This window comes from Haliotis asinina, chromosome 13 (assembly GCF_037392515.1).
Source record: "Haliotis asinina isolate JCU_RB_2024 chromosome 13, JCU_Hal_asi_v2, whole genome shotgun sequence".
Lineage (NCBI taxonomy): Eukaryota > Metazoa > Mollusca > Gastropoda > Lepetellida > Haliotidae > Haliotis > Haliotis asinina.
Window position 1 is genome coordinate 38,863,224 of NC_090292.1, and position 12,574 is coordinate 38,875,797.

The 12,574-nt window shown below is 42.4% G+C and overlaps 1 protein-coding gene across 1 annotated transcript; it reads right to left on the reverse strand.

Moving 5' to 3' along the window:
- Nucleotides 1-1,115: 1,115 nt before the first annotated feature.
- LOC137259811 (uncharacterized) lies at nucleotides 1,116-9,391 on the reverse strand. Its single transcript, XM_067797428.1, has 4 exons — nucleotides 9,264-9,391; nucleotides 7,238-7,369; nucleotides 6,753-6,797; nucleotides 1,116-6,439 (listed from the first exon to the last, which is right to left on the reverse strand). The coding sequence occupies exons 2-4, from the start codon at nucleotides 7,350-7,352 to the stop codon at nucleotides 2,490-2,492; spliced, it is 4,110 nt and encodes a 1,369-aa protein (XP_067653529.1). The 5' UTR covers nucleotides 7,353-7,369; nucleotides 9,264-9,391; the 3' UTR covers nucleotides 1,116-2,489.
- Nucleotides 9,392-12,574: the final 3,183 nt, after the last annotated feature.

Genomic DNA, 12,574 nt, shown 5'->3' on the forward strand with positions numbered 1-12,574 from the left:
AATAGTAGCAAGAGCTAATGACCCAACCAAAGCCTTATTTAGTAAATAAGGCTTTGTAGAGGCATTTCTTGAAAGTGTTTTAAAACCCCTATTTCCTACACTACTAATTTTTTTTTTGGTACTCGTTTAATTATTTTTTATGATAGACCTGTGGTTAGTCTTGGAACACCAAATTTATTCTTCAACAACTTTAATGAATACTGAGAGATCAAAAGTTACCAAAAAGCCGTCTGCTTCCCTCTTGCACGCAAACACAACAGACAGACAGGTTACGTAAGTCTGTCGCCCAAGCCTGAATTGTCATACGAGACAGGCTATTCAGTCAGTTGTTTAGAAAGTGTGTTACAAACTGGTCATTTTGCTCATTTTTCGACATCAACAAAGACATGTTAAATCATGGCATTGCTGTCACTTACACAAAGGGGTCTGGTGATGGTTTCACCATGTGCAGATTTCCATCGGACCCCGTATTAAATTTTGCCAAAATGGTTATTTTGTTTCAAGAGCAAAACCAGTTATTTAAGTGTCGAAATTAGTAGTTTAATGACAGTTTCATTTATAATGATGTCAAGAAATGATTTTTGCTTTTGTGCCCCCCTGGAGTCTATGTGACCTTTAAGTTGCTCCTTGTTGACTGTACTCACATGTTTTAATTCAAACCTTTTGGATTTCATAATAGTATTTTTGCAATGCAATTAATACCATTTGAATGGCGGAATTTCAGATTTAAATATAAATTCCAGTTACTTCTGTTAAATGTGAAGGTTTTTACCAGTTTCATTTCTTGCATTTTATATCCAACATATAGAGGTTAGTATTCTCGAGAAAGCAGAAATAGTTTGCAAACGGTTTTAATGTTATAGGTTTTAGCAGCAGATTGCTAAAATGTACTGTTAAACTCACACTGATTCTATGTCTATGGCATATTGAGACAGCACTAAAGGTTAGTACATATGATGACGAGCGACAGACTAAGCAAGTAAAAATATTTTATAAAGAAAACAAAAAAAAATCCTACCTACCTACCCTAGTTCTGAAATTTAAGAAATCGGAACCACAACATTTTTTGGGGGCCTTATGCAAACGATTGTTAACAAAAGACAACTACCTGTCAGTAAATAATTTTTAGAACATATTGCATAAGTCCATCAATAACAGTTAAACCCTACCTTTCAACCGAATCGCCTACGTGATGTAAAGTTTAGAGCGCCCGCCGGACGGGGATCGGAAATTTCGCGGCTCCGATCCCCGTCCGGGTCACATCAAGATAACAGCTCAGTAAGCGAGCCTAAGTTTGGACTAATACAAACATACACATCATCATGTGTGGTAAACATTCTTTAGCGAGACCATTTCACCCCACTTTACCACAACCATCTTCTATTCCATGAATTGCGCTGATTATAAGTGTTCATTTCATTGGTTCTCCATTATTCTCTAACAACCAATGGTTGATTATATCTGCGTCATGTGATGCTCATAATGCACAGCAAAATGATCCCAAGTCGGCAAAGTCGTCACGTCTAACAATGCTGTCTTGTTTGTCTGTAGGTTAGTAATACATGAAAGTGTGCGTTTTGTCATATACTGTGTAATGTCACGTACTGTGTAATGTCACGTACTGTGTAATGTCACGTACTGTGTAATGTCATCTAAACTGTGTAATGTCATGTACTGTGTAATGTCATGCGAGTTATGCGAGAGTTATCCTATGTTCCCGGCCAGCCAGCGTAGTGAAACGGGTACAAAACGGGATGGGCGTGAGACAACGTGGGGCTCTGAATGAACAAACGTGACAGTCTGTGACTGTAGTCACCGTGCCGGATTTTTAAACTGTTCAGCAATTTGCCACAGCAGCCACGATGCGAATGCGAAACCGAAATAGGCCGAAATAAAGCAGGGGCAACGCAACAAGGGGTGACAGCCGTAACAAAACTTGTAGACGGCCCCTAGTGGGACCTTGGTGGGATGGGAGGCACGAGCATTCCCCGGCTTCTCACGGTCCTTGCTGTCCGGTTTGGCCTGGTTCTGACGGCCAGCTAGGGTGTATGGCATCCGATTCGTCCCACTACATCAAGGCGTATCCAGCCGTGTGACGGTTTACAGGGCCTGCGAGATACGGCTCGTTGCATTCTCTGGCATGGCAAGGACTCCGTAGATGTCTTTGAGCTTCCGGGACCCAGCAGTCCGTTTTTTCCTAACTACTCATCACGAATAAAAATCATGAGAAAAATTAGCAGGATCGAATAAAAGTTGACTTTGGAGGGAAAAATGGCAATGATCCCACGAGGCACTGGAGGATGTCATGGCCGCCGGGAAAATAGTGTAACACTCGCAGTACGTCATCGCTTGTTTGAAAGGTGTTTTTTTGTGGATTGATCCAACAATCCATTTTCATATTCTGGCCTACTGAGAGGCAGACACACAGTACCTCTGTCTGCCAGCTTCTACAATCTGTGTTCCTGCACTGTTTGGTTTGTTATGCTGGTTCACTTTCTGCGATATACAACAGTCTCGCCATGCGCACACCCACAGTGGTCCAGGAGAGCAGTGGCATTCTCTTCACAACCACTGGTCAGTGCGTAGTGAAGCGCAGTGAAACCATTTCTGTCCTCTACATTTGAATCAGCGCCCTTGTCCAGCAGAACCTTCACATTCTCTTCACAATCACACGCTTTGGCGGCAAAATGTAAAGGAGTACAACCGTCTTTGTCTTGTGTGGATGGAGGCGAACCATCCTCCAAAAGCATTTTCACAGTTCTGCTTCCAAGTACCCCTGCTGCGTAGTGTAGAGCAGTACGACCATATCCGTCCTGAGCACTAGCGTCAACACCATTATCCAGGAGCACCTGCAGATTCTGCACACAGTCTCTCTCTCTAGCTGCGTAGTGCAGTGGGGTACATCCATCTTTATCTCGAGGCAAAGGGCCATCCATTTTCTCTAAGAGATTCTTTAAGTTCCTATCACAATACAGTTGTTCTGCTGCATAGTGAACTGGTGTACTGCCACCTCTGTCCTCTGCCCGTAGGTCGGCACCACGCTCCAGCAGCAACTTTACATTATCTTTACAATCCCTCTCTTGTGCTGCATAGTGCAATGGCGTGCGGCCATTTTTGTCTTTGGCACCCACGTCAGCACCTCTCTCGAGCAATGAGGTCATAGCCATTCCAGCACCCCAGCTCTTCGCAGCATAGTGTAGTGGGGTGCAGCCATTTCTGTCTTTTATGTCTGGGATACATCCTTTCTCAAGAAGTAACTTCACATTCTCACAGCCACTATATGACCTAGCTGCATAGTGTAAAGGTGCACAGTCTTCAAAGTCTTTGGCACAGACGTCAGCACCGTTCGCGATCAGGGTCATGATAATGTCCTGAGAGCTATCTTGTACTGCGCAGTGTAAAGGTGTACAACCACATCTGCCGTGAACATTTGGATCCGCGCCTCCCTCAAGGAGAAGGTCTACAATTTCACGTTTTCCTGATGCCGTTACCGCATAGTGTAGTGGTGTATCGCCACCTGCATCTTGCACACGTGGGTTTGCACGTCTCTCCAACAGAAATTTGACAATGCACACGTTATTCCGTGAGTCTGATAATGAATCATGCTGTCCACATGCTATGTGCAAGGGCGTTGTACCCTCAGTGTCTCTCGTGTTGACATCAAGTCCCATATCTACCAGCAGCTCAGCTACCTCTTCATCACCGCATCCTGCAGCATAGAACAACGCATTTCTACCCAGAATATCCACAGCGTCTAAAGGAATGTTTAGCACATCTTTGAAGTGTAAGATTAAGTCAACAGCTGCAGTATCTGACTTAGTTGCGTAATGCATAACACTGCGACCACTGCAGTCTGATACTGATACATCGGCTCCAAGAGTGATGACATGTTTTATCATCTCCATTTCACACATGGTCACAATATCAAACAACACTGGTTTTCCATCAACGTCTTTCTGATCCAAGTCAGCATCTTTCCCACAGAGATATCGTACAGCTTCAAAGTCATGACACACAGCCGCCTTGAGGAGACAACATCGTCGATTTAAGTCAACTTCGTTGACATCGCTTCCAGCTTCTACAAAAGCCTTAACTATTTCAACATGAGTGTTAGACTCCGTGAGCTGGAACCCGTACGGGTAAAGGTCAGTGAAAGCAGTTTTTCCGTTCCGAGACGTTGCCGAAACAGGTGCTCCAGCATTCAGCAGGGTTTTCACATGACCCACGTGCATCCTGGCAGCAGCAATGTGAAGCATTGTTTCTCCCAGTGAATTCTTCCTAATGACATCAGCTCCAGCCTGTAACAGTGGTTCGACGACATCGGAACTGTCATTATATTGTATTGCAAGCTCTAACACACTGTGATTTGGAGACCAGTAATTGGCGGGTTCTGATTCATTCAAGAAGTCAGCTGGAGGGACACCCTTCTGTTTTAGGAACTCTATCAAAATATCCACACATTCAGGACCACCAAATGCTGCTGCCTGCTGCAAGGCTGTCGTTTCCAGAAATAGAGATGATCCTCTATACGTCTTCATGGGATCACATTTTGGGTTCTGTAGGAAGCATTTGAGAATTGTTGCACTTGAATGAGCAGCTGTCAGCCACAGAAGATAATCAAAGTCAACGTCGTCACATGCTGACGATAACACATTAACTGTTTCAACATATTTAGTAATGTCTCCAAGAAATATTAATGCAGGGTCGGTAGGAATTTTCACAAATTTCTCCAGTAACATTTCTAAATATCGTTGAAGTACATGCCCCCTTTCCCCCTTCCACAGCTTCACGAACAGGTTCACAACCTGGGTATTTCCGCTCATCACAGCGATGCCAAACAAGTGATCCAGATTGCTCACACCTTCCACGTGATTCTCAAAGCGTGCAAGAATTGTAACTGTCAGCCCTTCTTCTATGTCTGGTGACTGACACAGTGCTCGAAAGCAGTCTTCATTTGGATCGGCACCCATAGAAAGCAAGTCTCTGATAAGGTTGTTGTGCCCAATATAGATAGCACAAGCCAGACAACTGGGCAAATGGACAGAAATGTCCAGGTCTTCCAGACTTACAAATTGCAACACAAGCATCATGTTGTTCAGAATGATATCTGAGAGAAGGACACTGTGTTCAAACAAAGGATATGTCTGCAGTAATACAACAGGGTGCTCAACACTCACAGTTGTTGGCTTATGTTCATGCAGAAGTATGGTACACTTCTCATCGGTCCAAGTATTAACCAGAAACTGCACAAACTCCTTGTGGTGAAAGGATGGATGATGTAGAATAACTCCATAACCGTCGGACATCAATATTTCTGTCAGTCGTTTAGCCAAATCTGGAAAATATTGTTCTGATAGGCACAAGGTTGTATCAAGTCCATCAGTGTGTGCCGTATGGGTCCTCACTAACTCCACCAGCATATCAGCGGGACATGTGTCAATGCAAATATCTGGATACTTCTTTGAGATGCTAATGAACATGGCATCAAACACCGATTGATGCTGGAACATATATCCACTATCTGTCTGAATCAGATACACGTCGCATAGAGCCTCAGCCTTCTTACTGATGTCTGCGAGTGTTACCTGTTCTGATATGCCACTGCAGCATTGTAACAGACTTTGTATAAGTGCTGTGATCGGCCGCTGGAACGGGCACAGCATTTCATCATTTAAGTGTCCTTTGGTCATCAACACAATCAGTAACACAAGGTAGGCAAGGCCGTCACATTCGTGTAGAGTATCCACCTCTTCCAAGATGAATTCAAGTGGGTTCTGAAAGAAGCCAGCTCTTTTCTCCTGTGCTCTTGAACTGTTGGAAAAGTATGCACAGCACTGGGGGAACCCTAGGGAGACCTCTGACTTGGTTATTGCATCCAACTCACTTGCACTGAAGTCTAACTTACACACTTTTCGCAGCATTTTTCGTTTTTCACTTGTTGTTAAGGAATACTTGCTTCCATCCAAGTTAATGTGGATAGCTTTTCTGATCAGAGGACTACTTTTCACTCTACTGTTACACACAGCAGATATGTCTGATCTGGAAGTGAGTATAAAGAAAATGTCACCTGATACAGCATGGGGCCACATCATGTCAAAGTACCTCTCACATCCAAGCACTTGCTGAGGATCCAAGTTGCTGGTACCATATATGTCATCTATTAACACGACAAACTTTTCGGCTGGTCCACTGTTGTCACTGTCTGACCGTTTTGGGATGACATCCCACTGATGCCATGATGACAGGAATATGGGTGTCCTTCCTGTCTCTTTTGAGATTTTGGACATAAGGCGGATCGCTAACCTGGACTTGCCTGCTCCCGACTTCCCTTCTATGTAAACAGACCCGCTACTGGTAAACAAACGCATCACCGTCCTCTCGGCGCGGGTTGAAACATATTGTTGTGAATTAACTTGCTTGATACGGGCCCAAGCAGAATCTAAAAAAGTAAGGACACATTAGTAATAATTATTTATGCCGCATTGCCAGCTGACATGCAGAGAGTCTGTTTGATAAAATCATGCAGACACACAAGCAGATTCCACAGCACTTTTGAGTGATAACGCAAAAGTAAGGGTCAAACCTCAGTGAAATACGCTGTCATGCAAATATTATGTAACAGTATGAAATATGAATTAAATATGAATTAAACATGCATATTTACGGATGGCCAGCTGTGACACAGAATGTAGTCTGAGCCTCCCATTAATTTAATTGCTGTTGTATGAGCAGTAACCATTGTTTATACTCACTGACGATGTTAGCCAAGGGAGATTGCCCGGATGTACCACCAGCTCCTGCAGCGGACGACAACTTTAGTGCATATACTATAACAGGTGTCTGAGTGACCACGTTTAGCAAGATCACCTCGCTGAATACCAGAAATGGGCTTCACATATTGTACCCATGTGGGGAAATCAGAGAACCCTTTAACCTTCGGGCTACCCCACCGCTATCGGGCTACCCCACCGCTATCTAAAATTACAGGTACAATAGCTACAACAATGAACAGTATTCGTTTACAAATCCACCAATCAATCAAATGATCAATTAATTCTACACATATCTATATCGGTGAGGGCGTACAGCAACTCGTCTTTGTATATGGAAATGAAAGTTTCAGTATAGAAAATATCCAAATAATAGTCGGCGTTTTCATGGAAAAAGCAGTTTGAAAGCGAACATTCAGAATTATTAAAACTACGTTTGCAAAACTGCCTTACAGGTTCAGACATACCTTTGTATATAATTCTATTTATATTTGAGACATCACTGTCTATGCAGACGGAAACAGCGTCGATCTCGTTAACGATTGTTGTCCCACTACAGTCATCCACGTTATTAGCCGCCATAGTTCCTGATGCTGTTCCTGTAGATATAGTATGACCAGAAATTATTCAGAACTTTATGAATGTGTCTAACTGGGTTTATATGCCAACCTTTACCAGCTATCAAGTGCTTTGTTTCAAGAGAATCCGTTTTCGGTAATTTGCGAAGAGTTCTCCCCCTTTGCTTACTTGGCAGCAGACGATGTTTCAGTGATTCTTTGTATGGAAGACACAGAAGAGGAAGTTTATTTCAGTGTATTATTTCAAGTAGAACAGCCTCCCCGTCCCACTTTGCTCTTTGTCCATTACTGTTTATCGTGTTTTTAAGAAATAGTGCAAACGGATATGGCATTGAGCACCAGGCAGGCGCAGCTAGGCTCAGAAAATGACTGTCGTTGACAGGAATCGGCTTGGTATTCTTGTTTCTAAACACAAACGAAGGAATTTAGAAAACTTAAGGCTGGATATGACTGATAGAGGAACTGACACTGTCTGTAAGGAGACAATTAGAACTGAGCTACATGCAGTGGGTTGGCAGAAAAGTTGAGGAACTGCATCATCAATCATGAAACCTGAACAAAAGGAGCGAAGGTTTAACTGGTGCTTACAGCATAAAATATTTAACTGGAACAATGTGATTTTCTCAGATGAAAGTTCTGTGTGGCTGTTCCCTAATACACTGATTCTGGACCAGACAAACTGAAAAACCTTTGTATCAGCGCCCAAAGCACAGTCCGAAGTGTATCGTGTGGTGAGGCATATCTGTGTTAGTGTGAGGCATATCTGTGTATTTGTAGGGAATATGAACAGTGAGCGACACCCGGATATTCTGGAGGGACATTTTCTTCCATCTGCTGACGTTTTGACGGAAATGTTTGGATTTACCAACAGGACAACAACCCAAAAGATCGTTCAAAACACTCACAGGCCTGGTTTCGGACCCAAAATTTGACATTATTAGGTTGGCCAAGGTATAACCTGACCTACAACCAGTAGAAAATGTTTTGGAACTCACGAAGGAAAGTGGCAAAGAGAAAAATCTGACAAACATTGATGTCACGAAAGACGAGGTGGTTTGACATTGGTACCGTATGGACTACAACATTCCAGCTTCTTTGATCAGTAGTGTGTCTAGTAGCATGGAAACCTGCAATGCTGCCCCTGGTGACTAGACAAAATACTTACTATTGACCTGTTTTTGAACCTGGAGTTATGTTCTGCTAATATTCACATTAAATATATGAGTGATGAGTGAAAAAATATAGAAAATTACAATCTTGAAATTCTCAATAATTTCTGGTCATACTGTATGCACATGAAAAGGTTGGTATTAAAACATATATCATCGGTTACTTCAATATAGCTGGAAGTACGGACAATAGCTTAGTTAAGTAAAGCTACTGTGTTATAAACAAACGAAAACCTTTAGGTTCAGTATTATGATATGACCCGGTGGGACAATGACTATTCATCTGTTCTAGTAATAAATAAATAAATAAATAAATAAATAAATAAATAAATAAATAAATAAATAAATAAATAAATAAAACCCATCTAAAAATATTTTGTTGAAGGGATTTTCCAGTTTCTCAACACCAATAAACGAGTTTGTTCATATGTGTTCATGTCACATGTATAGATTTACATGTTTTGAGAAACGAAAGTACAAGTCGGACCTAACATGATGTATGAATGTAGCAAACAGGCACACGTGCATGCAAATGTGAATTGGTGAACTACTCCCACTTTATCATAAGGCCAGATTTGTACTCTGCTCACCTATCTTTTCAGTAATGCCAACAACATCAATCATAAAAACGCTAATTGTTGTGAAATACGCAAACCAGGAAGTGTGATCAACACAACAGCTTGTGTGGTCGTCTGTGGACGATGTAATTAATGAACACACAAAATGATGTACATGTTTTCTTGTACCTACTACTGCCGTTTGTACGTTGGACTAGGCGTGCCAGCAGCTGGATGTCGCACCACACTGATCGACTGCGTCCTGGTATCCTGGCAAACACGGCTAAACATACAGCGGAAGCACATCCGTGTTATCTCCCCTGAACATGTAATGTAAATGTATATTTTATGGACGTTTCGTCGAGTGTTGCACTCATGGAAGAAGTTAAATTGTTCAAATATGCATAATATTGAATAATATTGTATTTATGACTGACAGGAATGAATGAGAGAGTATGGTTTTAAGCCGCGTAAAATTAGCAATGTTCCAGCAATATCACGGCGGGGTAAACCAAAAATGGTTTTACATATTGCACCCATGTGGGGAATCGAACTCGGGTTTTCAGCGTGACAAGAGAATGCTTTAACTTCACTACCCCTCCAACCCCCCAACTAACACCCCGACCCCTATACACCCGGACCACCCCGAGTGTAGAATGAGTTTAGTTTTACAAAACAGGTGTCAAGTAAACAACTTACCTTTAGTTCAAATGCATAATTAAGTTCGGGGATAGATATTTGTAAACATCGGTGTTTGTCGGCAACAATATCCCGACCTCTACCCACAGCTTACAGTCTATAATCTGTCATATATTTCAAATGGGTTTATCCCTGATCGAGTTCGAGGATTAGTGTTAACAAGGGATTAGTACATAAAGTTCAATTATCCGGCTTCAAGCGTCTGTATAATTAATCACTCGGCCAGCTGGCGGACATGCTAATCATGTCCAATGAGGGGTGTGCACGGGTATTTCTCTACATGTCGTTCCGAAGTCAGTCAAATATGTATTTGTGAGCGTCAACTTACCGGGCGTCCCAGCCTTTAGGACAGACAGGTATGTTGTTCGTTTGACAGGCAGTGTTGACATGCATGGTGCAGGTCTCTCATTATATACACAATATGTTAATGCATTTTTTCACCTACCTATCTATGCATCATCCGTCCATGTATGCATCTATCTATCCATCCATCATCTGTCTATATATGTATACTCTCATAGACAGATAGGTAGGTAATTGTCCGTTTACGAGATTATGTAAACATTCTTCAAACTATTCACTACTCTACCACCACTACCACCTACCATCACCACTATCTCTTTCACTCCCTTGTTCTACTACTACTTCTACTTCTACTACTACTGATGATGATGATGATGATGATGATGGTGATGTTGCTGTTGTTGTTGCGGCTGTGGCTACGTACACGGAAGATTGGGCTTATAGCTGATCCTCAGTCTGTACGAAGCGACTAGCTTGATCGCGGTATTCAGGCTCGCTTACGTGTTGATGTCTGACGTCATATTCGCATGTAGATGCTCGTACAGTGTCCGTCACTGGGAACTTGAAAAACAAACAAGCAAACAAATATCTACGACGATATCTGCTCAAGCCCAAAGATCACAGTTGATGAACCAGAAAGAAGATCACTTTACACTTGCTCCTCACGTGTCTGCACTATAAGTACATAGATGGTCTGCGTTCGCTCGTTAGAAATAAGTGTTTGTTCAATCATTGCCCGATAACCCTTTTCTGTAGGACCTCGACGTCTGGTTATAGCGCATGAACAGGTCACAGCACTATCCTGACACACGTGCATATGAACAGATACAATTACTCACATAAACACCTCATTACAAGACATTCACAGCTACCGTAGTAGGACAACAGTTCGAGAACATGCCCTACCCTCAGCCATGGATTATCCGGGGTAAGCTACAAGAGTGCATTCATAAATTACAATACTCACTACACCTCAGGAAAACCGGGCCAGTCAACAGTTGAGAATTACTCACTTTTAATACACCTGTAAATCATGCAAGATTATGGCCTGATAAAAATATTCATGATATTAGCAGGGTATTGATGAAACCCTTGTCGTGCCAACAATATCTTATTCTCATCTATTTTTGTAATCTTATGCTTTGTTTCTCCGCTCAGATTTCTGTCTAATGAACTTTTGTGTCGGAAATATTTCGCACATTGTATTCAGATCATGTTCTCGAATACTTACGTACAGCGCAGCGCAGAAGCGAGAATATTGTTTGACATCCACCATTAGCTTCACTTGACGCTTTTGTTATGTATCACAGTTGGATGTACAATTATCTACGGCATACTGACACAGAAACACTGCTTCTGCTGTCAGTAGAGAAGTGGGTTGCTTGTCTTCTGGATTCCATTTACATCGATTTAAACTCCGCGCGCAGATATCTAGTCATCACAATTCAACACAATACTAATGCTTCTGTGTGTATATGGTCTGCTGAATATCAGCAGCTGAACACGATGTTATTGTTGATGAAGCTGGCCTCCCGCAGCCCGTGACAAAACACTTACCTATGTAACGTGAGCATAATGAACAATCAGAATTCGGGATCTCAGTAGCGCTGTGCATCACGTGGTTGGGTATCTGTGAAAGGGGCAAAGGCTGTTCAACAACGTCGGCAAGTTAATGAAACGCACACCTCTTGCTGACAATAAGGAGTGGTTAGCAATAGCAACTTGTGACCTAGTACAACACGTTTGTAAATCGGAGTTTCGTTATTCACGTTCATTCTAAAGTGCTGTAACTGAAAGTGGGATCGTATCATGCTCAGTTTTGTATGTTGTTCCAGATTTGACACTAAACGTTTGCGTGTGAAATGATAAGGACTCATATCTTTCCTAACTGAGCATCTAAAATACAGAAAACCCATGGCTCGACACGCTGGAGATCCAGGTTCTATTCCTCACGTGAGAGGGCAGTGAAGTACACAGGTGAAGTGTAGTGAGGTACACAGGTGAAGTGTAGTGAGGTACACACGTGAAGGGTGGAAAAGTGCACATCTAAAGGGTAGTGAAGTACACACGTGAAGAGTAGTAAGGTACACAAGTGAAGGGTAGTGAAGTACATAGGTGAAGGGTAGTGAAGTACATAGGTGAAGTGTAGTGAAGTGCACATCTGAAGGGTAGTGAAGTACATAGGTGAAGGGTAGTGAAGTACATAGGTGAAGGGTAGTGAAGTGCACATCTGAAGGGTAGTGAAGTACACAGGTGAAGGGTAGTGAAGTGCACACCTGAAGGGCAGTGAAGTACATAAGTGAAGGGTAGTGAAGTGCACACCTGAAAGGTAGTGAAGTACACAGGTGAAGGTAGTAAAGGGCACATGTGAAGTGTAGTGAAGTACACAGGTGAAGGGTAGTGAAGTACACGCGTGATGAGTAATGAAATACACAGGTGAAGGGTAGTAAAGGGCACATGTGAAGTACACAGGTTAAGGGTAATGACATACACAGGTG

Coding starts and splice junctions, on each gene's coding strand:
- LOC137259811 (XM_067797428.1), bottom strand. CDS start 7,352: ATGGCGGCTAATAACGTGGATGACTGTAGTGGGACAACAATCGTTAAC. Junction 6,798..7,237: donor AAATAGAATTATATACAAAG/GTATGTCTGAAC, acceptor CGTCCGCTGCAG/GAGCTGGTGGTACATCCGGG. Junction 6,440..6,752: donor TCCCTTGGCTAACATCGTCA/GTGAGTATAAAC, acceptor TTACTTTTTTAG/ATTCTGCTTGGGCCCGTATC.